Source organism: Heteronotia binoei, chromosome 3 (assembly GCF_032191835.1).
Source record: "Heteronotia binoei isolate CCM8104 ecotype False Entrance Well chromosome 3, APGP_CSIRO_Hbin_v1, whole genome shotgun sequence".
NCBI lineage: Eukaryota > Metazoa > Chordata > Lepidosauria > Squamata > Gekkonidae > Heteronotia > Heteronotia binoei.
In genome coordinates this window covers 4054279-4077978 of record NC_083225.1, presented here as the reverse complement: position 1 = coordinate 4077978, position 23700 = coordinate 4054279, and the positions used below count along the sequence as shown (strand labels likewise).

At 47.2% G+C, this 23700-nt stretch overlaps 1 protein-coding gene across 1 annotated transcript in view; it reads right to left on the bottom strand.

Moving 5' to 3' along the window:
* Positions 1-8644: 8644 nt before the first annotated feature.
* DACH1 (dachshund family transcription factor 1) overlaps positions 8645-23700 on the bottom strand; it is a 653381-nt gene continuing 638325 nt past the window's right edge. Inside the window, exon 14 of the mRNA XM_060235063.1 lies at positions 8645-8691. Coding sequence (XP_060091046.1) covers positions 8674-8691 — 18 coding nt within the window. The 3' untranslated portion in view covers positions 8645-8673. The remainder of the gene's footprint in view (positions 8692-23700) is intronic.

Genomic DNA, 23700 nt, shown 5'->3' with positions numbered 1-23700 from the left:
TGCATGGGTACGAGGGGAAGCCGTTCCCAACTCTACCGGGCGGCGACAACCCCCCGATCTCACAAGAGTGTCAGCAGTGGTGGAAGTACCTAGAGAGCTCCTGGAAAGTCATTCAGGAGAACTTGGAAGAGGCTAAAAGAGACTATAAAGCCCAGTTCGACAAAAAGCACAGCCCGGGGTGGGATTTCAAAGTTGGAGAGACTGTGTTTTTATCAACTAAGAACCTCCCGCTTCCGCAGACATCCCAGAAGCTAGCCTACCGGTTCCTTGGTCCATTCAAGATTAAGCGGGTGATCAATAAAGTGACTGTTGAATTAGATTTGCCCAAGCTGTTCAGTAAAATACACCCTGTTTTCCATTGCAGTCTTATCCGTCGAGATCCGGGTGGGTTGAAGTGGCACCCTCGGGGCCCCGAGCCGGAACCCATGATGGTCCGGGGCCAGAAGCACCACAAAGTGAAAGAGATTCTCGATTCTAGGGTGCACCGGGGGGTCCTCCAATACTTAGTACGCTGGCGCTACTTTCCGCCCAGCTGCGACGAGTGGGTCAGGGCCCCAGATCTCAACGCCCCTAAACTGCTTAAACAATTTTACCTACTGCACCCAGACAAGCCCCGAGCAAGAGCTTAGGGGGGGCAGTATGTCAGCTTGTGATCAATTGCTTCCTATTGATACTAACCATATTGCCTATGCTGTTTATTTACTAACCCCTTTGCCCTGCAATAGAATGCAAAGTATGTTAGGGAGAAGCAACAGAGAGGAGGGAGGCCTTGGGCACCAAGGGCCATAAACGGCTGAGGAGGCACCGCGCCGTTTCTCAGGCCCAGCAAGGCCGCCAGACGGGAGGGGGAGTGTGGGCAGACTCAGGAAAGACAGATAGCAGGCGTGTGAATCAAACACCTCTGAAGAGAAAGCAGCTTTTGTTTTAATGATGATTTAAAGTGACCTGCCTTTGATGTATCTCCATATATGCTGGCCCCATCCAATGTATGTTATCACTTTCAATGGTCTTCTCCAGTAGAAACATTGTGTATCCAATAAAGAAACTTATTTCTAGAGAAAGAGTTCTTTTGTCCTGGAATCTCAATGATCACTACGCTGACATCCTTCTACTGAATCAGACCCTGGGTCCATGAAAGTCAAACTTGTCTACTCAGACTGGCAGCAGCTCTCCAGGGTCTCCAGCTGAGGTTTTTCACGCCTATTTGCCTGGACCCTTTTTAGTTGGAGATGCCAGGAATTGAACCTGGGACCTTCTGCTTACCAAGCAGATGCTCTACCACTGAGCCACCATTCCTCCCTTATTGAATTGTATTTGTCATTATAAAACCTTACTCCCATCATGCTTTTTAAATTGCTTTCTCCTACATGGTCACAGCGGCTGCCCTTGTGCTATGGGAGAGGTGGAGTCGATGACTCATATGTTTTTTCAATGCCCATTCCACTAGTTACATAGGGATAGGTTTGTCGTCCCGTTTGTAGTTAATCCAATGGCAGACGTGGATGGGGTGTGCTTGGAGAAACTCTTGGTGGATGCAAGTCCATATATCTCTAGACAGATAGCTAAATTCTGCCATTACCTTGTGAAGTTCCATACTAAGAAACAAGAAAATTGCAGTCATGTATGAACTGTTGAATTTTAGGTTATATATGATTTTACATATTAAGATTTAAAGGATTTTATATAAATTTGAACCAACTTTTGATTTTATTATTGGTAAAATGTATTTTATTTATCCTGGACCTGTATAGCTGGGGAAAAGTTTTATGTATTTTATTGCGTTTATGTATTTTAGGAGGGTTTTCACATGATGTGTTATAGCTTTGATATTGGTCTATGACCGTAATAAAGTTTATTCATTCATTCATTCTCCTACATGGTCACAGAGGCATGAGGAAGATTTCCATCTTTCGGCTATTTTCCCTTTTATTGTGGGGGGGAAATATTAGAAAGTTTGTTAGAGTTCAGCAAAATTCTCATGGGGGGTGGGGTGGGGTTGAGCAATGGAGTGCAGAAACAAGTGTTTGGGAGGAGGGGTAAGAAAGAAAGAGCCCCGTGGCGCAGAGTGGTAAAGCTGCAGTATTGCAGTCCTAAGCTCTGCTTACGACCTGAGTTCGATCCTGGCGGAAGCTGGGTTCAGCTAGTTGGTTTGAGGTTGACTCAGCCTTCCATCCTTCCGAGGTCGGTAAAATGAGTACCCAGCTTGCTGGGGGGAAAGTATTAGATGACTGGGGAAGGCAAGGGCAAACCACCCCGTTAAAAGTCTGCTGTGAAAATGTCGTGATGCGACTTCACCCTAGAGTCAGAAACGACTGGTACCTGCATGAGGGACTACCCTTTTTTTAAGAAAGAAAGATCACAGTAAAATTCAGAGGTCCTGCCCAAAATGAGGCCTGGGCAGGCTGCCAGCTACACAGTCAATCTGTGCCTTGGTTTTGTTTAATTGAGAACAGGCAAACATGTCGCTCCCTAGAAAGACGACAGTATTTACTCTCCGCCTTCCTTAAAATTGGGCTTATCTGCACCAAACTGCTAGTTTATTAGGCAGGAAATAATTCTTATAGCTTCCTCTGAGTCTCTGATTGGTCAATGGTGCTGTAAGAATTCCATTGGTCAGGCTTCTTAACTCTTTCTTCTTTCCCAGGGAGAGAGAAGGGAAGAGAACAAATGACGAATCAAAGATAGTGAAATTTCATGGCTTCCAAGGCCCCAATGAACGAATTTACTGTTTCTTTAAAGCCTCCATCTCCCATCACCTCTTTTGAATCCGGCCTATCATACAATAAAATGAAACTTGGGCGGATTTTTTATTTACACATGCCAAGACTTTTAGCCCTGCCCTTTCAAACTGAGCAGGAGGTAGCCATTTTCTGTTAGCAAAAGGGGAGCTTGCTCTGGTGTGATGTCCCTCAGTGTAGCTTTTGCTGCAATAGTGTGGGAAAAGGGGAAAAAATGAGTTGCCCTCAGCTCCAAGAAGGGCAGTGAAAGGAAACTCCTTCAATAACCCAACAAACTAGGGTTGCCAGGTCTTACCCAGCTGAGGGCGGGGGACAACGGTCCTCTTCCTGGAGATCTTCTTCATAAGCCTGACATGATGACATCACCTGGAAGTGGTTGAGGAGGCCTGTACCCTCTGGTAGCTATGGGCCTGATAGGGCTGTGCCCTTAGTGGTAAATTAGAGCATATAGTCCTGTGAATTGTTACCAGAGCTTCTGAAAAATGTTATCTCTTGAGAGGTGATGGGTCTCCTGAAACATTCTTCTCCGGAAGCTGCAACCCTTAATCTGGTTTGTATTGGTGGCATGTAGTTAGCTGCCCAGCAATGAAAGGCATGCTTTTGATTTTGATGTCCACACGTGGCCAAAGGCCTCCTTGGTGTTATTTTACAATATGGAAAAATGCGTTCTTAAGTTATCTAGTGTACGTGATATAGTAAGTTTGGGGTCAAACTGTGACCTACAATGCTTATATCCTTCTCTCTCTCACCTGGAGAGTTCTCAGAATTACAATTTCTCTCCCATGAAGAAAATGGCACCTCCAGGTGAACCCTGCTGACCTACTTCATCAAACTTTGTCCCCCCCCCAAGCCCCACCCTCAAAGCTCCAGGAATTGTTGGGTTCCCAACCTCCTTGTAGCACCTGGTGATCTTCCAGAATCAGAGGGAGAAAGAGAAGATTGGGTTTATTCCACACCCTTCACTTGGGAGTCTGAGTGGTTTACAATCTCCTTTTTCTTGCCCTCCTCACAACAGACACCCTGTGAGGTAGGTGGGGCTGAGAGAGCTTTGACAGAAACTGCTCTTGAGAGAACAGCTCTGAACAGAATTATGACTGACCCAGGTTACTCCAGAAGGTGCATGTAGAGGAGTGGGGAATCAAACCCGGTTCTCCCAGATAAGAGTCCGCACACTTAACCACTACACCAAACAGGTTCTCGTCTAGAGACTAATGCCTCTGGAGAAAATGACTGCTTTGGGGAATAGACTTCATGGCACTGTATTTGCCCAACGTCCCTCCCCTCCCCAAACCCCATCTTCCCCAGGTCTCACCCCCAAATTCCTAGCAATTTCCCAACTTGGAGTTGGCTACCTACAGTTGGCAAACCTATTATCTCATAGACCTGACTCTTTTAGCTAGTGTATACAGTAGGAAAAGGAGAGGTTGCATTAAATTGTTATTTTTTTAAATCACTTATCAATTTTTTTTAAAAAAAATTGCAAGCCCAGGTATCACTGGACAAAACCCGAATTTGCTGGCTCTGCCTACCAACGCACTTTCCTGACCCAGTGGAGATTAGGCACCCCTGTACATGGTCACCAGTATGCAGGGCTCATTTTGTACCAGGAGCTCCTTTGCATATTAGGCCACACTCCACTGATGTAGCCAATCCTCCAAGAGCTTACAGGGCTCTTAGTACAGGGCTTACCATAAGCTCTTGAAGGATTGGCTACATCAGTGGGGTGTGGCCTAATATGAAAAGGAGTTCCTGCTACAAAATTAACCCTGCAATGATATAAATACCAGGAAAAGGCTTCCCTGTTAGCCCTAAAGCAGTTCCCAGTGCTCTGTTCTGACATGCAGATCTGGTGCCTCAGGGGTAAATGTGCCAATAAGTTCTTCCTTAATGTGTAGTTGTCTCTGTTGTGATTCTGCTTCATTTGCCTTCAGCTCTTCGACTCCACATACTAACCTTCTTCAGATAGTCCTGTTACTCCAGACGCCGTTGCATATGGGATGAAACCAGGCATTTAAATTCTCCACCCAACATATCCACTCATTTGCTCATAGAATACTAAATAAAGACGAGGGAGGGCGTGGCCTTCACTTAAAGCTACTCTGCTTAAATTACAGCGTAGTGTCACAAGGAGGGATCACGGCAATTGAAGAGAAACTCTTATTTGCTGGGCAGCCATTTCGTAGATTCTGGGTGGGCAATTTTCACATAACACAGCTTGCTAGCAGCTAGATTTGGGCTGTTTGCTTCAACTCTTGGAGCCATCTCACCAATGGCAAGGCAGAAACGTCCATCACTCTCCCCAATCTGTCCTGTTACTAGGTATGGCTCCACACGGAGTGTCTTGTCACAGCCAGGTATGCTTTCTTCTTTTCTGGTTGTAGTCCCAGGCCTGTTAACTAAAGCATATGCTCCATTTGAAGAACAGCAGATGTGTTAATTCTGCAATAATGTGTTATTTTAAAGTGCTCTCGTAGATGATTAAAATGCTTCTTGTTTAGGGGAGTAAGAGCGTTAAACATTTTCTCAAGTTTCTTAGTACGTTGCCGAACTTGGCATTGTGGGTGTTGGCGGATTGTGTATGTGTAAGAGAGAAAGTGCAAACACAAGAAAGTGGGTTAAAGCAAGAAATCTTCCACACTCTCGTAGTTATGGAAATAACATGTTTTGTTCCATCAATGTGTTCACTTTACATTATTCAGCACAAAGCTTTGTAAAATAAGAATCCTGGGAATATCACAATATAAAGGGGGGGGGGGAAGGTACAAATAACAGCTTCATAAACTGAGAAATGTACATAAATAAATCATGCAGATGGGGGCCGTTTGCTTAGCCGGCAAGAAACAAAATATGGAAAATCTGCTTGTTAAACAATAACCGCAGAGTGTGCTTTTATGGTGTGGGTTTTTTTTTTCTCACCACAGTAATTCATATTAGAGGTAGAAGCAGTTGCATGTTAAATAAAATCATTCACCATTGTTCTCTTTGCAGTGCAAAGAGCTGACTTATGTTGTTTCAAGACGCCTCCCATTAGAAAGTAAATATTCCTCTGATGTTACACATTTCACAAAATTTAATAAAGATGAACTGTAAATAAAGTCACAGGCAGATTTCAGACAGTTTTATTAGCAGATTGTTGAAAAGGAAGGGGGGGGGAAGAAAAGGAAGAAAATTAAATACAATACCAGTAAAGGTGGTTCTCACATCGAAACCAGGCTCAAAGAACTAGGCTACCATAGAAAAATTTTCCAATTCTTGCATTATGATGTAAAAACAGATTTTTTTTGTACAGATTTTGTACAACAAAATTCATAATAACCTTTTTTCTCATTTTTAGAAAACTTTAAATATATAGATAAAAATAGACAATTTCCATAGGTCCTACATGAAGATGAAAATGTTCTGTTCCAAGGGCTTGCATAGAGCGCAAAGTTGGTTATAATATAGAACAACTAGACATTAATATCTTTAAGATTACCCCCCAAAAGCATATAAACAATAACATGAACACAACATTTCTTCATAATCTAGGCAAAAGGGGGGGGGGAATCCTCTGATTAACTAAAGAGGGGTAAAAAAACCCAAATTCATCATACGGTAGCATTTCATGAACTGTAATATTTACACTTGTTTTAATAAGATATACTTCTTTTCCTCAAAATTTTCAGCATTTCCATTTACGTTTGTACCAAACAATGATGCATACTGAACAGTCTGGAAAGTATACATGGTAAGAAACGGTTAAAAACTACTTACAGGTGACTTTGCAGGGAACAAAAGTGATGACAGACACTATTACAGATTTCACATATAGGTTTTTGTTTTGAGTTTCTGAACTCTCTTCTCTCAGATTCAGAAGTTTGCCACAAAGTCCATCTAAGTTCATAGGTGGAACCTTTTAGAGACCATATGTAAAAGAAAAAATGGAATAGAGATGATCTGAAATGGTAGTACAACTGCAGAAGAAGAAACCAAAATTATTGAAGAAACCAAAGCCAACTAAAAAAGTGGAACAATATGTTAATGACAAGACAGTTCTTCACTTCTCCTTTGAAATTCTGTGGGGCAAAATTGTTTGTATGCATTTATAAGCATAAAGTAATGGTGGACTAAATGTAGGCCACACAAAAACTACCACCATTGTGATCAAAGCCAGCTAATGGTAAGTGGCTGATGCAGTTCTCAAAACAGGATATAAAGATCCAACTACACACTATGTTCCACGGGAGCTCCTCCTCCTCCACTGATGTGGTCCTAATCCGAATTGGGTCCCTGTGACATTTCTAAATGGAGTTGCCACTGGGAACTCACAGCTGTCACATGGTTGCAAGTCCTGGCAGATAATTTGTGTAAAATATAACACGTAGTTTGGCCCCTAGTGTTGGACACAGATATTTTGATAACCAATCCCCCCTATTTTCTGCTGAGGAATTTTAGCCGTGCTTGAGTCCTGACCATTACATGTGTGAAGAGTTAAAGATGAAGAACGCAGAATCATGGACTATGAACCTAACCTTCAGGGTCATCTTTAAGGGAATAACCTGAAGAAGTATACCGAGCAAAGAAGATCCCTTTGTATGTAACAAGCACTCTGTTGCAGCTGACTTCCAGTTATGGGCACAAAGTTGGAGAATGTATATTGTAGAGTTTATCAAGACGGTAAAAATAACACGCAACTTGTCCTTCCTTAGACAAGGGTGAATAGGAAGGACAAAACGACTTCAACTTTTATCACTTAGCTCTACATGATATTGGACTGATACATCAAGTGTCTGTTGAGTATCTGGGTATCTCCCCCCCTCCCCCCAGCAACATTGACGTCATATGACATTAACATATAAAAATATTTCTGGTGGGGTCAACCTGCTCTTGAGCCACAAACCACTCTAAAAGTGCTCTTTCACGGCACTGACCAATATACAGATATTGTGTGGCTGTCGACCCCAGATGCGTAAGATCTTGTTCATTAATACTGTGACTTCAGGACGAATATTTACATGCCTGCATGCGTTAAATCTAGAAAGGTGTTGTTTGGACCAACAGGGTGACAAAACATATTCTCTAAAATTATCATTTTTCTCCTAAAATCTAGTAATCTACTGCATACATAATACCTTCTTGTGTGTGGTTGGTGGTTATATACTGTACATGGACTGACCAACGGTTTCAGTACAAAGCGACGTCTGCTTATCGTTCCTCCTCCTGAACCACTTGAATGAGAACTTACAAACCATTTTTTAAATTTTTAATTTAAGTAAAAGAGGACTGTTGTGAACAGTAAAATTTACATTCGACTCTTTCCCCAAGATAAAACTATACTCAAGCGTCTGTAATGTGTTGGTATCTCACAAATGTATTCGAGGGGGGTGGGATAAAACATGTCTATAAGACCCCTGTCCTAGAATTGGAAACAAAACATGTGTAACTTTTGATCCCCCCCCCTCTCCTCCCGTTTTGTGTCGGCAAGAAACTTCTTATGCCCCTTTTGGAGAAAAGTTCACTTCTGTACTAGCTTGCTGGTTTACGGTATGGCACGAAAAGTCTTTCGGTGTCGAAGTGGCCACTGTGGAAGATTTGCTTCATGTGCTCAGATTATCAGAGGAGGACACAGTTTTCATTCCACTGAAAAGGGAATGCAAAGTCTTGCTCTGGCCGGTCTGTACAAGGCGGTGTCCGACGGCAAAGTCGCAGTGAGCTGGCTGTCGAGAAGAGCGCTATGTAAGTGGTAGAAATGTTCTCTGCATCACAGGGAAAAGCTTTAGCAAACTCAACGAGGATGCTCTTGGCGGAATGCTTAAAACCTCTGCAAGAGCACACCAATCTGTGAAGTGGCCACCTTGCCTGTAAAGCACCTTTTTCTCTTTTTTTGCAGAACTTTTGGAATGGTGAATATCGCACGTTTCTTCAGCAGTCAGAGTTCAGTACATGACAGTAGTTTTCAAATAAAGTCTTCCATCTAAAAATGGAAACAAGAAACAGTTTTGAAATGCAGTCCTGAATTAATACAGAACATTGCTACCCTATGAAGGTAGGGAAGGATAAGTGTGTGTGCATTGGGAAGCGTTGTCAAGTCATAGCTGACTTATGGCGACCCCTGTAGGGGTTTCCAAGGCAAGAGATGTCAGAAGTGGTTTGCTTTTGCCTGCCTCCACATCACAACCCTCGTCTTCCTTGGAGGTCTCCTATCCCATAATTTGCAAAGGCAGAGCTTTTTTGTAGCAGGAACTCCTTTGCATATTAGGCCACACCCTCCTGATGTAGCCAATCCTCCAAGAGCTTAGAGGAATCCTAGTACAGGGCCTACTGTAAGCTCCAGGAAGATTGGCTACAGTGGAGTGTATGGTCTAATATGCAAAGGAGTTCCTGCTACAAAAACAAGTCCTGGCCAAGACCAACCAAGCTTAGCTTCTGGGTTCTGACAAGACTGCGCTCGCCTGGGCTATTCAGGTCAGGCCGTGAGTGCATGCACACATCCATTACCTTAACAACTGCATTAACCATATAAAACCCAGGAAAAGGGTTTCAAAGCTTTTATAATATGAAGCCTGGTGGTGAACTTATAAAAAAGATGCTGAAATCAAATCACCAGGGAGAACAGGCAGGACAGTGCTGGTTATTTGAGTTATTGTTGTTGTTGTTGTTTAAAGCAGGTTTATGCTGCCTTTCCACCCAATCAGGGTCCACAAAGCATCAAAGAATGTTAAGATGTTTCAGCAATTACAATATAGTCAAAACGAAAAAAATAATTCCATTAAGAAGCATAAACAACACTATTTTATGTATGTATGTAAATTTCTAGTCTGCCCTATCCAGCGAACGGGCTCAGGGCGCATCACAACAGACTTAAACAATAACAATAAGCAATACAATTAAAGTAAATAAACAAAACAATAAAAATTACTCAATTTCAGGTGGGAGGCAACTAAGCATGGCACAGCAAGGCTATTCTTGTACATTTGGGTACATTCTCACCAAAAGATGTAGCTCTTTTATATGCAGAGATTCTACACTCTAGTGAGAGGAAACCAGAAAGAAGGAGTGGGGCAGAGGGGAGCCTTGGACAACCTAGCTTATCCTAACTCTGCCCTTGTCCATTCTTTTGCTTAGGGGAGACAACTATCAGTCCATGCCTCCCTAAACACATGCAATGCCCGAGGCTGATACCCTGACCCCCCCCCCCCCCGTTTACACTGTTCGTGGCCCGTAAGGGGGAGAGGGGGTCCTCTTGCCATTGGATGTGTCATTTGAGGTTATCAATAAATAAACCTATCTTATCCCCCATCTTCTCTATCCATTACCCATTGCTTTTCAGATACACGTTTCTTGCCACCTTGCTTTCATCTACACATGGAGATGTGACATTCACAAATTTTAATTTAGGTTTATTGTTCGGCATACCGTATAATGAAACCATTGTCTTGGTAAATGCATATCATATGCAGAGTGGTCCAAAGTACTTATAAACCACTCAAGTATGGTTTTATGTTTTGTTTTGTTTCTGCATCTAAACCTAATGATTATGATCTACCCTGACTCAGCTTTGAAAGAACAGGAATGTTTTCTTTCCGAGAAGAATTTAACCCTGATTCACAAGCACAAAACAAGGCATTTGCAATTATAAGGTCTACTTCAGATGAAGAGAGAAATGAGGGAAGGAAAAAGAATTGCCTGCTGCAATCAAAGCCTGCATACTACAGTAACAGTACCTTCCTCCTCACTTCAGTAGGTCTTCTTCACAGAAACGTCACCATTGCCCAGTACATAAGGTTACGATATCTGCACCCTTCCTCCAAGACTGTCTTGATTGAAGGGTATCTGAAGAATTGTGCACGCACACAAAAGCTTATACCCAGAATTAAACTGTTGGTCGTAAAGGTGTCACTAGACTCAAACTTTGTTCAGTGGAATGGTGGATGGAGAAGGGATAGATTCCTTATGGGAGATCTCCAGCTAGGCAGCTTGGAAGAGTGGCAGGGGGGAAATGGGGAAGAAATTACCATCACAACATCACTTCCAGTACTAATCCAGGAGCGACATTATCATGTTGCTGCAATGCTTTAAGATTCCACTGAAGGTCGCCCTGACCGGGACAGCCCAGGAAAATCTGATCTTCTCCGAAGCTAAGCAGGGTCAATTCTGGTTAGTACTTGGATGGGAGAGCTCCTTGAAATACCAAATCAGGAGGATGGGACAGGCTTTCTTAAGCTACCTTGCTGAATATCCTCCAGGCCCCTCATAGGGGTCAGTCACCAGAGGTCAACATGATTTCCATGTGCAGACACAAACGCACACACACTCACACATAAGAAAAAAGGATTCCACTGAAGGGCTATGATAACTCTATACAGTTCCAATGAAATCCCAGATCACCACCCAGATTTGATGATGTCACTTCAGGGTTTGTGCTGGAAGTGATGTTGTACCATTAGAGTGATGGTGATATACATGCCCCTGTCCTCACGGTCTTCTGCTGGGTAACATATGAGGGAGCCTGGTAGGGAACCCACTCCATAATGCAGCTTATGCCCAGCGGATCTTGGGGAAAGATATACAGCAATGTGCCCCCATCCCCCAGAATAGAGGCATAGAATAAAGAGAAGAAAGTGCCTCTTCAAATATACTTGGCCCAGACTGTGCTGAGCTTTGTAGGAGAATCACCAGCAGTCTCAACTGGGCACAGAAAAGACAGGTTGCTTACCTGTAACTGTAGATCTTCAAGTGGTCATCTATGCATTCACACTTATAGGATAGAGTGCCTGCGCCGATCCCCGAATCAGTACCTAAAAAGCCCGGGATTTTTTCGCGCTCGGCACCAATGGGCATGCACAGGCGTCCCAGTGCGCATGCTTGCCGGCACCAGCGCGAGGATCACGCCAGTTCCTTCCTGACTGCTGGAAGCCCCTACTGGAGGGAAACCGTCAGCAGTGGGGAAGGAGGGCGGGTAGTGTGAATACACAGATGACCACTCGAAGATCTACAGTTACAGGTAAGCAACCTGTCTATCTTCTTCGTGGTCTCTGTGCTTCACACTCATGGGAGATTAGCAAGCAAGACATACCTGGAGGCAGGAAGACAGTCAACCGGAAGAAACAGCTTCCAGCACCGCAGCTCCCAGACGAGTCCTCTGTTGAGCATGCACGTCCAGCGTGTAGCGCTTCATAAAGGCATGTGGAGAGGACCAGGTGGCAGCCTTGCAAACATCTGTCAGGGAAACGCCTTTCAGGAATGCCACCGACGTCACCATCGCTCTTGTAGAGTGTCCGCGAATAGGCCCAGGTAATGGCTTCTTAGCCAACAAATAACACAGTTTAATAGTCTCAGTGAGCCATTTTGAAAGCCGCTGAGATGAGATCCTGGAACCTAACTTAGGAGCAGCATAAGAAACAAAAAGCTGCTGGTCCTTATGAAAACTCTTGGAGCAACTTAAATAAAACAATAAAGCACGCTTCACATCTAGAGCATGCAACCTATGTTCCTCATCCAAGGAAGGTGTAGGATGAAAAGTGGGCAACCAAACTTCTAAGTTGAGGTGGAACTGAGAAACCACCTTGGGGAGAAAAGAAATATCAGGAGCTAACGACACTCCAGCCTCCTGAAAAACTAGATATGGGTATTCACAACGCATAGCCATGAGCTCCCCTGCACAGCGTGCTGATGTGATGGCTACCAAAAAAGCAGTCTTCCAAGATAGAAGCTGTAACGAACATGTGGCCATTGGTTCAAAAGGATGTCGAGTCAGCTTGTCCAATGCTAAAGTCTGTCAAGTCTGCTGTATTGTTATTAACATGTTGTCTAACTCTGGTTCAGAAGCAAGGGATTCTGGGCTCTTACTGAACACCGATGCTGCTAGCTACCTCTCCTCCCCCCTCCTCCTCTTAGCTATGCCTTTGTTGTGTAGTCTGCTTTGAAATGCTGATATGTGAACAAGATTGTGGAGCCTTCTCAAGCTGGGTGTCTGTGGGAGTGTTAAGCGCCAAGGCCTTCGCTTGGGAACGAGGGAGTAACATCCTTGTGCGAAAATATACTGCATAGAGTGCCCCGCCCGTAGGAATCCTTTGATCTATACCTTAAATGCTTGGTTACTGTCCATGAACCCCAGTCCTTCAATCTCTATCATGGTCTTCATTTCTGCTTTCAATAAACTAGTTACTTTGTTTCAACCAAAGACTCGTTATTGAATTCAGCTGACTTGACATTTTGAAGGACTCCCTATTTTGGAGTTCAACCTTTCCAGCAACTGAAAAGGCAATGTCCGACCAGCCTCCGGACAACGGAGAACTCCCAACAAGAGCGGAGGGGGCCGAGACACCCTGGCACATTCACACTGCCAGAAGGACCGCGGCTTCCCCTCCCCAGTTTCAGCTGGTAGTTACTCCCCGGCAATACCAGCCGAGGACCTCGACCACGCTAATGGACCAGGCCCCGATCCGCCGGGAGGCGATCATGACCCGCCACACCAAGCGGGTGCAGCTGGCCGAAGCCGCGGCTACCAACCCGGGCGAGCCGGAGGAAGGAGCCGAGGCGACCGTGACACAAGCCCCGGGCAACGGGACCGAAGGTGCGAAGTGTGAAGAGGAAGACAGGGGGCCGAAACCCAAGGACCCGCCCGACGAGGACTACCAGATGTTCCGGTCAATGGTCCGCCGCGAGGTCGACGGGGCAGTGAAGGACCTCAAGGAACAACTGCAGACCCTAACCGCCCAGCTGGGGAGAGCGTTGGGGGTAACCGGGACCCACCAGCAACAGCCGGTGTCAGCGGGGCCGCGAGGACGGCCGAGCCAACCTCCACCCATTGCCCCAGCGGGCCCCCAAGCGCTGGCGGCGCCCCCCGCGCCGGTGGCGCCCCAAGCGCTGGCGTCCCTCGCCCCGGCCAGACAGCGAGACCTAGAGGGGGGTCGAGAGCTGGATGCAACTTTTGACGGGGATCCGGAGGAAGTGAACTATTTTGCAATCCAAGCGAATAGCTACATGTACTACTGGGGAGATCTGTTCCCTGATGAGGTGAGCCGAGTGGACTATTTGGGGTCGAAGCTGCGGGGTCCTGCTAAGAAGTGGTATGTGAGCCTGTGCGAAACCAACAGCCCGCTCCTGCACTTCGTGAACACGTTCGTGCAAGCTCTACTGACCCAGTACGAGGACCCCCTGCAAGAGGCCAGAGTGCTTTCAGCGCTGCGGAACATGAAGCGGGGGGCCCGATCCATCTGAGAAATGAGTATTTGGTTATGCCGTTTGGGTTGCAGGGGGCGCCTGGGGTATTCATGAACTTTATAAATGATGTGTTGAGAAAATTTCTGTACAAGGGGGTGGTGGTGTACCTGGATGACATCATTATTTACTCGCAGGATGAGCAGTCCCATGTAAAATTGGTGAGGGAGGTGCTGACCATCCTGCTTGAGCACCAGCTGTATGCCAAACTGTCTAAATGTGAATTCCACCGCACTGAATTGGACTACCTCGGATTCCGAGTGTCCAGGGACGGACTAGCCATGGACCCTGCGAAAGTCCAGGCGGTCTTAGAGTCGGCTCCCCCGAGGACACGTAGACAGCTCCAATCATTTCTCGGATTCTCCAATTTTTACAGAGGATTCATTGAGGGGTTCGCCCAGATCGCCCTACCCCTGACTGACCTCCTCAGGACAAAGGGGAAGGGGGAGGACGCGAAACGCCCCGGGGCCAAGCTAAACTGGATGCCCGCTTGCCAGGCGGCTTTCGACAGGCTCAAGCAACTGTTCACTAGCGAGCCAGTCCTGAGCCACCCGGATGAGCAAAAGGGCTTCGTGGTCCAATGCGACGCTTCCGACGTCGCCGTAGGAGCCATTCTCATGCAGAGGGATGGGGACGGGAAGCTACGGCCCTGTGCCTACATCTCACGGAAGTTCTCTGACGAGCAGAGAAATTGGTCAGTGTGGGACAAGGAGGCTTTCGCAGTCATGTTTGCACTAAAAACCTGGAGATCGTGGTTGGAGGGAGCTAAGGTGCCATTCGAGATCTGGACTGATCACAAAAATCTCGAAGCCCTCACTGGGAAGAGGAAATTAAGTGAAAAGCAAATCCGGTGGGCAGGATTCTTTTCAAAGTTCGATTTCACCCTAAAACACATCCCAGGGACCCGGAATTTCTTAGCCGACGCCCTATCCAGGCTCCCACTACACGAAAGTCAGAGGGAAGAGGTGGTTGACTCGCTAATTTCCCCCACGCAAGTGGTGGCCATGGTCACCACCCGCTCACAGAAAAGGAGGGAGCTAGACGGGCTCAGCCACGAGCACATCGCCTTGGAGACTGAGAGGGAGGGAGGTGGGCGGCCCGAGGGGGTGCAGAAGGGAAAGGACGGGTTGTGGTACAAGGGGGAGAAACTCTACGTACCGATGTCGCTGAGAAGGGAAATCTTGCAACTGTGCCATTCGTCCAAGCTGGCCGGTCACTTTGGCTATGTAAAAACCTTGCACTTAGTGAACCGGCAGTTTTGGTGGCCATCTCTGCGAAAGAACGTGTCAGAATTTGTGACCGGTTGCCCGGTGTGCATAATGGCGAAGAAGAGGGGAGGGAAGCCCCCGGGTCTCTTGCTGCCACTAGAAACAGCCAAACGCCCCTGGTCCATTGTGTCCATGGATTTCATAGTAGAACTCCCTTCGTCGAGGGGGAAAACAGTCATTTTGGTGGTGGTGGACACGTTTTCAAAACAAGCCCATTTCATCCCCTGTGCCCAATTACCCACAGCCAAGAAACTGGCCGCCCTATTCTTTGATCACATGGCCAAACTCCACTCAATTCCAGACAAGGTTATTAGTGACCGGGGGCCTTAGTTCGTTGCCACCTTTTGGCGGGAGTTCTGCAAACTGTTAGGAATGGAGCAGGGGCTAAGCTCAGCATACCACCCCCAGACGGACGGACAGACAGAGAGAGTGAACGGGGTGCTGGAACAGTATTTGCGATGCTTTATGAGTCAATGCCAGTCCGACTGGGTAGACCTCCTCCCTTTTGCAGAATATGCCTATAACAACAGTGCTCACAGTTCCACTAAAGCCTCCCCCTTCTCCACAGTGTTTGGGTATGAGGGAAAACCGATCCCGATGCTGCCGGGGGGGGGGGGAAGGTCCGGGGACGGGCTTTGCCTTCGAGCAGTGGTGGCAGGGACCTAGCCAGTGCTGGCCAGCTATCCAGGAAAACTTAAAAACAGCAAAAGAGGCTTACAAGAGGCAATACGACAAGTCTCATGTGCCAGTCTGGGAACTAAAAGTTGGGGACTCAGTATACCTGTCAACGAAAAATCTACCCCTTTCCCAACCATCCAGGAAGCTGGCTTTTAAATTTGTGGGGCCCTTTAAGATCAAGCGGGTAATTAACCCAGTAACGGTGGAATTAGATTTGCCTCCGGCTCTTGGTAAAATCCACCCTGAATTTCATTGCAGCTTACTTCTTCGAAGCCCGCACCCGACCGATTGGCACCAATCAGACTCAACGAAGCACAGTTCCGAAACAAAGAGCCATAATCAGGAGCAACCTCGAGCCCGCGCCGTAGGGGGGGCTTAGGGGGGGCAGTATGTCAAGTCTGCTGTATTGTTATTAACATGTTGTCTAACTCTGGTTCAGAAGCAAGGGATTCTGGGCTCTTACTGAACACCGATGCTGCTAGCTACCTCTCCTCCCCCCCTCCTCCTCTTAGCTATGCCTTTGTTATGTAGTCTGCTTTGAAATGCTGATATGTGAACAAGATTGTGGAGCCTTCTCAAGCTGGGTGTCTGTGGGAGTGTTAAGCGCCAAGGCCTTGGCTTGGGAACGAGGGAGTAACATCCTTGTGCGAAAATATACTGCATAGAGTGCCCCGCCCGTAGGAATCCTTTGATCAATACCTTAAATGCTTGGTTACTGTACCCCAGTCCTTCAATCTCTATCATGGTCTTCATTTCTGCTTTCAATAAACTAGTTACTTTGTTTCAACCAAAGACTTGTTATTGAATTCAGCTGACTTGACAAAGTCAAATCCCACAACTGTGGGGGTGATCTCGATGGAGGATGAAGCCAAAGCAAACCTTTCAAAAACCTCTTAGAATGAGGGTGTGCAAAAACAGAGTGCCCCTCAACTGGTTCATGGAACGCAGAAATTGCTGCCAAATAAACCCTGACGGAAGAAAAAACAAGGCCAGCATCCACCAGAGATAACAAAAACTCAAAAATTACTGACAATCCCACCCTTTGGGGGGAGACTGAGGGATCAACTAGGAACTGCAGAAACCTCCTCCACTTCCTATCATAGGAAGCGCAGGTAGAAAGTTTCCTGCTGTTCAAGAAAACATGTTGGACTCTGCTAGAGAACCCACTGAGAGCTGCTAGAGAACCCACAGGGCCGATGAACCACACTGTCAGCTTCAGGTGGGGCACATTGTGATGGAGTACATGACCGTCCTAAGCTGACAGAAAGTCCGGATCCACCAGAAACTGGTAGAAAACCCCCCTCGCCAGTTGGAGCAGGATTGGGAACCAGTTCTGGCGACGCCACCAGGGAGTCACCAGGATACAGCATGGTCTCTCTCTTACGATCTTGTTGACCACCCTCGTCAGAAGTGGCAGAGGTGGGAACAGATAAAGGAACTGACCTTCCCACGGGAATAGCAGACCGTTTCCCAACGACTCTGGATCTGAGCCCCCTCTGGAGCAAAACAGAAGACACTTCCGGTTTTCGGCTGTGGCAAAGACATCCACCTGAGGATACCCCCAGAGCTGAAACACGGGTTGAAAGAAGCGCCACTGTAACTCCCACTCGTGCGGGGAAGCCGCACCCCTGCTGAGGGAGTCTGCTTGCAAGTTGAGGACCCCTGGGAGATGCGCTGCCTTCACAAAGATGTCGTGGTCCAGGCACTCCAACCACAGATCCAGTGCCAGCGCACAGAGCCGTCAAGAAACTATTCCTCCCTGTCTGTTGATGTAACACAGGGCAGTGGTATTGTCCGTAAGCAGAGCAACAACCTTCCCCGCCACCATGGGGCGGAAGGATCGAAGAGCAAAATGAACTGCCAGCAGTTCCAGGTAATTTATATGGCAGTGAATCAATTTCCAAGGCCAAGGGCCCCCCACACAAAGAGCGTCCATGTGGGCCCCCCAACCCCATAAAGACGCATCTGTTGTGATCACTGTTGGTACAGGAGTTCCCTGACAAATGTTGTCCTTTGATTTCCACCACTGCAGTGTTTGAAGCATCACAGGTGGAATTACAAACCTCTTTTGAGGTGAGTCCCGTAACGGGCAAAACTGATGAAGAAACCAAAGCTGTAGGTCTCTCATCTTCAGCTTCGCAAAAAACAGCACGCTTGTAGTCGCCGCCATCAGCCCCAGCATCCGCTGCAGCTGCTGCGCCGTGCCCCACTTTCGACTTTGCAGAAGTTCGACAAGGTTGATAATGTCAATCGCTCTCTGCTGAGGCAGAAACACGCGATGAAGGTTCGTATCCAGCAAAGCCCCTATGAACTGAACTGTCCTTGATGGAGAAAGGTGTGATTTCTCCAAACTGACCTGCAGACCCAAGGTGTCGAGAAAACAAAGAGTGATGGCAATGTGGGATGACAAACTCTATTTCGACTGCACCACAAGGAGCCAGTCATCGATGTATGGAAAGACGACTATCCCTTGAAGCCGGAGATGGGCAGCCACAACGCTCTTCATCTTCGTGAACACCCGAGGTGCGATGGACAGAAGAGCCTTGAACTGGAAGTGCTGAGAGCCTACTGCAAACCGATGGAAACGTCTGAACACAGGATGGATGCTGATGTGGAAGTATGCATCCTTGAGGTCCAGCATTGCCATCCAATCCCCTTGGTTTATGAGGGGCAGAATTGTTTGCAGAGTGGACATTCTGAACTTCTGGTACAAAATAAATTTGTTCAGATTCCAAAGATCCATGATTGGTCTTAGACCCCCATCCTGCTTGGGAACCAGGAAGTAAAGAGAGTAGAAGCCTACCGTCCTGGCCTCCATAGGGATCCTCTCTATGGCTTATTTCTGTAAGAGGTTGCTCACCTCCTCCAGCAGAGGTGGGAAGGGGGAGTGGAAATTACCACAGATTGGTTTGGAATCTGAGCAAAATCTATTTTGTAGCCTTCTGCTACGATGGAAAGCACCCACCTGTCCGTAGTGATGGACTCCCAGGCCGACAGGAATGGGCGGAGGTGGATAGATGAAGTGGAAGAGGGGACAGTGACGCGTGCTTCCAGAAAGTCAAAGGCCCTGCTTTTGAGGGCAAGTGTCCTTGGACTTGCCGGTGGTCTGTGAAGCATAACGGTTTCTGTTGTTCCCCCTATATGGGGACCTACTCTCAGGTTGAGCAGAGCGAGGTCTCCACTGCTGTTCTGGGGAGAACTTTTGGTACGGCTTCTTTGCCCAAGGCTTGTGCCACTGTTTCTGTCTTGCAGCTCTGGAAGATGCCGGTACGCCCAGGTTCCTGGAAGTTTTTATACTTTTATCCATTTCCTGGAGCACATTGTCGGTGGTAGAGCTGAACAGGCCTTCGCCCTCGAAGGGCAGATCTTCAACGAAGGCCCTGGTGTGTCTTGCTGGAGAGCCGTAGATCTGAGCCAGGAGTGGCGGCGGAGGCAGACAGCAGAAGTAATGGTCCTTGCTGAAACGTCGACCATGTGCTTTGCTGCAGCCAGTTGTTGTTTGGCTACAGCAAAGTCTTCCTTCTGCAACTTCTTTGCAGCCGACCTCTTTTCCTCACTCAGGGAAGACAGGAGGGGGGTTAGTTGTTCCCATACTGAGTACTGATATCTAGCCATGCACGTGGCATAGTTAGATACCTTTACTTCCAGTACCCCAGCAGAGTAGAACTTCCTCCCGAAGTTATCCAGCTTCTTTCCTTCCTTGTCTGGTGGAGAGGAGTGCGTCTTGCGGGCCTTCAACGAGGAGGAAACGACCACCGAATTTGGCTTTGGGTGTGTAAAGAGGAACTCAGCCCCAGACTCATAAACACGGTACATATGGTCCAACCTTCTCGATGACACAGGTGTAGAAGCAGGCTTCGCCCAAGGCTCCTTCACTGCCTGTAGGATGACCTTCGTCACCGGCAGGGCAACCTCTGTAGACGTATCCCATTGCATAATGTCGAACACGTTATCGTCTACAACGGGTTGCAGTTATATCACTGGAAGCGAGAGGGAGAGTGCCATCGTCTTCACCAGGTCCCCGTACAACTTCAGATCCTCCGATGGTGAGATGGGAAGATCCTCAGCCGTATGAGGCACTGGGGGAGGTTACAAAGCCTGGTCGGAATCGTCGGTACCGACCTCGAAGTCCGACGATGAAGACTCTCTGTGTAGAGAACGTTCTGAGAGCACTGGAGTAGACTCTCTGATGGGTGACCGGATCGACACCAACGACCAAGGTTGGACTTCCTCCACCACCACGCTGTGTCTGTCAGGCGGGACAGAGATCTATGCTGAAGGACGCCGTCTAGAATGTTGAGACAGCCTGGACATGTGGGATGCCTCGGACTGCTGGTCCCAGTCTGCGAACTCGCGAGGAGGGTACCATTGGTACGGTGGGTAGGGATAAGCTTAAAGAGGCCATTGGCGCTGCTCCCATGGTGGAAGCGGTGGGAAGCGACGAGCTACTGTAGTCGCTTCCAGCTCTCTCCGGCCTCTCGCCTGATCCATCGGTGCCGAAGGCTCCATCGGCGCTGACACTTCCACTTCCGAGACCGAGTCGCTCTCACTGCAACGCCTGGACCCTGAAGAGTGGGAGCGCTGAGTCAGGTCGATCTCGGGCTGCGATGCCAATAGGCGCAGCTGTGAAGCACTGCCTCTCGACACCGAAGGGCTACGACGCGGGGATGCCAAGATCTTCCTCGATGGAGCTGTCAATGTCGAAGCATCATGCGAAGGCGAAGGGGTGCGGGATGGTCTCTTCTTCCGCTTCTCCTTCGATTTCACCTTCTTTGGCACGGATGATCGGGTTCCCAAGTCATCCTGACGCCTCTTGGCTGGAGTGTCCACTGACCCTTCAGAAGGCCGTTTTGTGGAACGCCCGTGCTCCACCGGCATCTTGGTCCTGATCGGCGAAGTCTCAGCCGGTGACCATTGGGGCCGCAGCCTCACCCATCAGTACCAACGGGCCCGATGCAATCTTTTGAGGGTGAAGTGCCGACTCGACCAAAGCCACTGAAAGCCTCGCTGCTCCTTTCTTACGAGTTTGTTTGGAGAAACTCAGTTTGCGCAAGAATCGACGCGATGTCCCTCGCCCAGACAGAGGAGACAGAGGGAATGGCTGTCGAGGGGGGGGGCAATCTTCTTCCCACAGGAGCGGCACCTCTTAAACCCCCCCCCCCCAATGTCTTTCCATAGATGCCCAGGAAAAAAAAAACCCACCCAGGAAAGTCTCTGAGAGGAAAAACACGGGGGAAAACCCGAGCCCCGAAGGGCAAGTCCAACAAACTTTTTTTTAAACAACACTATCTAACAACTAACTAACTAACTACACTAAGAAAATAATTAATAGGCTATATACAACAGGCAAAAAAGCAATCCAAGATTACTTTACCGACCGGGGACATGAAAGGAGATCTTCTCAGCGCAGCAGTCAGAAAGGAACTGGAGGGATCCTGATGCTGGCGCCGGCGAGCATGCACACTGGGATGCCTGCGCATGCCCGTTGGTGCCGAGCACGAAAAAATCCCGGGCTTTTTAAGGTACTGATTTGGGGATCGGCGCAGGCGCTCTATCCCATGAGTGTGAAGCACAGAGACCATGAAGAAGATCTAATAGGTTGCCAAAAGAGCTGCTTTCATGAGGTTCCATGATAAAGTGTTTTATAAATTAACAAGTGGGAGCCTGCAAGGACTTGCGGGAGGCACCTCACTTTCCTCTTTCCCACTATTTCCTCTTTCCTTTTCCTGAAAGCCCCCATAGTCTCTGCTTCCTTCCTTGCCAACCTCCATGTGAGGGTTGGAGATCTCCTGGAATCAGCAGATCTCTTAGCTACAGAGATCCGTTCCCCTCATGATTGCCAGATGGAGGTTGGGGAATCCCTGGAGATTTGTGGGTGGATCCTTGGGAGGTTGACATTTGGGGAGGGAAGCAACCTCAGCCAGGTACAATGCCATAGAGTCCACCCTCCAAGGCAGCCATTTTCTCCAGGGGAACTTATGTGGACGTTGGGAAGCCTAGTTCTCCTGAAGGAAATGGCTGCTTTGGAGGGTGGACTCTGTGGCATCGTACCTGGCTGAGGTTCATCCACTCCTCAAACCCCACCCTCCCCAGGTTCACCCTCCCCCAGATTTCTAGGAATTTCCCAAACTCTTTCCCTCCTCTTGGCAGTCCCCATATCAGATCCTCGCTTCATTCTCTCCTTCTCAGCCATTCACCAACCCACCTTTCATCTGCCTCCCATCTCCAGCTATATTTATTCTATTTACTTCATTTATACCCCGTCTTTCTCCACAGTGGGGACCAAAGCAGCTTATATTATTCTCTCTTCCTCCTTTTATTGTTAATCCCCTTCCCGCTACCTCTTGGAATGGTGGAAGTAAACAAGAACTTGGTTCAGGGGAGGGGCTTTGCTGCCATACTCAAGAGCTACACCTCCCTCATGGGCTTTCTCTGTGGTACCCCCAGTTCTGTGGAATGGCCTACCTGGGTGGGTATGGAGGGTGCCTTTACTGGCTATATTTAGGAAGGTATGTGAGACAGCTCTATTTCAGAGGTCATTGGCGGGGACAGTGGATGATCTTAACAGATTTAGTAGCTGTGTGTTTTGAAATCTGTGAATTATTTTTATCTGTTAATGGACTTCTCTGTTTTGCGTTCTGCAACTTTAAGTTACACTGTTAACTGCCTTGAGTTCAAGGAAATATGGCGGGATATAAATATTTAAATAAACAAATAAAACTAGCAAGCCAGGTGGTAAAGTAGGGTAAAAATCTCTCACTGGACAAATATATTTTCTTTGTGAGGGATTTCTTTTGTCTGAAAAAAAAAGTTTAATCATGTAAACTCTTGGGTTGTGATGTGGTGTTATATAGAAAGATCTGCTGTGTAAGTGTGACATTTTGGTTCTAGTATCTGCCCATATCCAGAGAGTTCCTTCTTGTTCCTTGAAAGACATGGACCAATTTCACACTAGACCTTTTATCCTGGTTTAGCCCTGCCCCCAAGCTGACAATCTACAGTAAACTCATAGAATCATAGAGTTGGTTTCTCTGATTCTAGTGTAGAATGTCCGTTTGGGACAGGGCTAAACCAGGATTAAAGGTCTAGTGCGAAATTGGTCATATTCTCTGATCACATTAGGCATTCACACACATATATCCTTAGTTTTATGGGGAATTACCACTCAAATGGATGCCACAGAGCTCATGAAAAAAGAAATAACGAAGCTGGAATTCCAACAATCAGCTGTGGGGCTGGACCGAACTTTTCCACCAAAAAGCCATCATGGGGGTGCAATCTGTGCCCCTCAAAGCTTGGAAAGTGTATGAAATTATTATTAACAGCTGTGTAGGATAGTCTTATAATTGTGTGCTTTGCTCATCCTATGCTTCTAGCATAAAACAGAGTGAAGTCAAAACTGCCCAAGAAATAACAGTTCTTCCTAAATACATGTAAATTAAGAAAAAAGATGACAAAAAAAAAATCAACAACCAACCCTGCCGACATCAAGGTGAGAATATAAAAATGGAAGGCATGAGAGTCCTTGTTTAAGAACATAAGGCTTGTTGGTCCACCTCTGGTTTTAGCAAGATATGATTCTCCCACATGGATAAATACTGCCATTACTTACAGCACTAAAGCTGTCCAGAAATTGCTATAGGAGAAGTACTCTGTAGTATTTAACAGCATTTTGCTTATCTAGAGTGGATAAGAGCTAATGAGTATTTGCTATAATTCCTACCCCTAAATGTTAATGTTAGCCTGCAGTCAGTACATTAGGTTTTATTTACCTGTGCTGGATCTCTGCTCTCTGTCCATTTAATGTTCTCTGT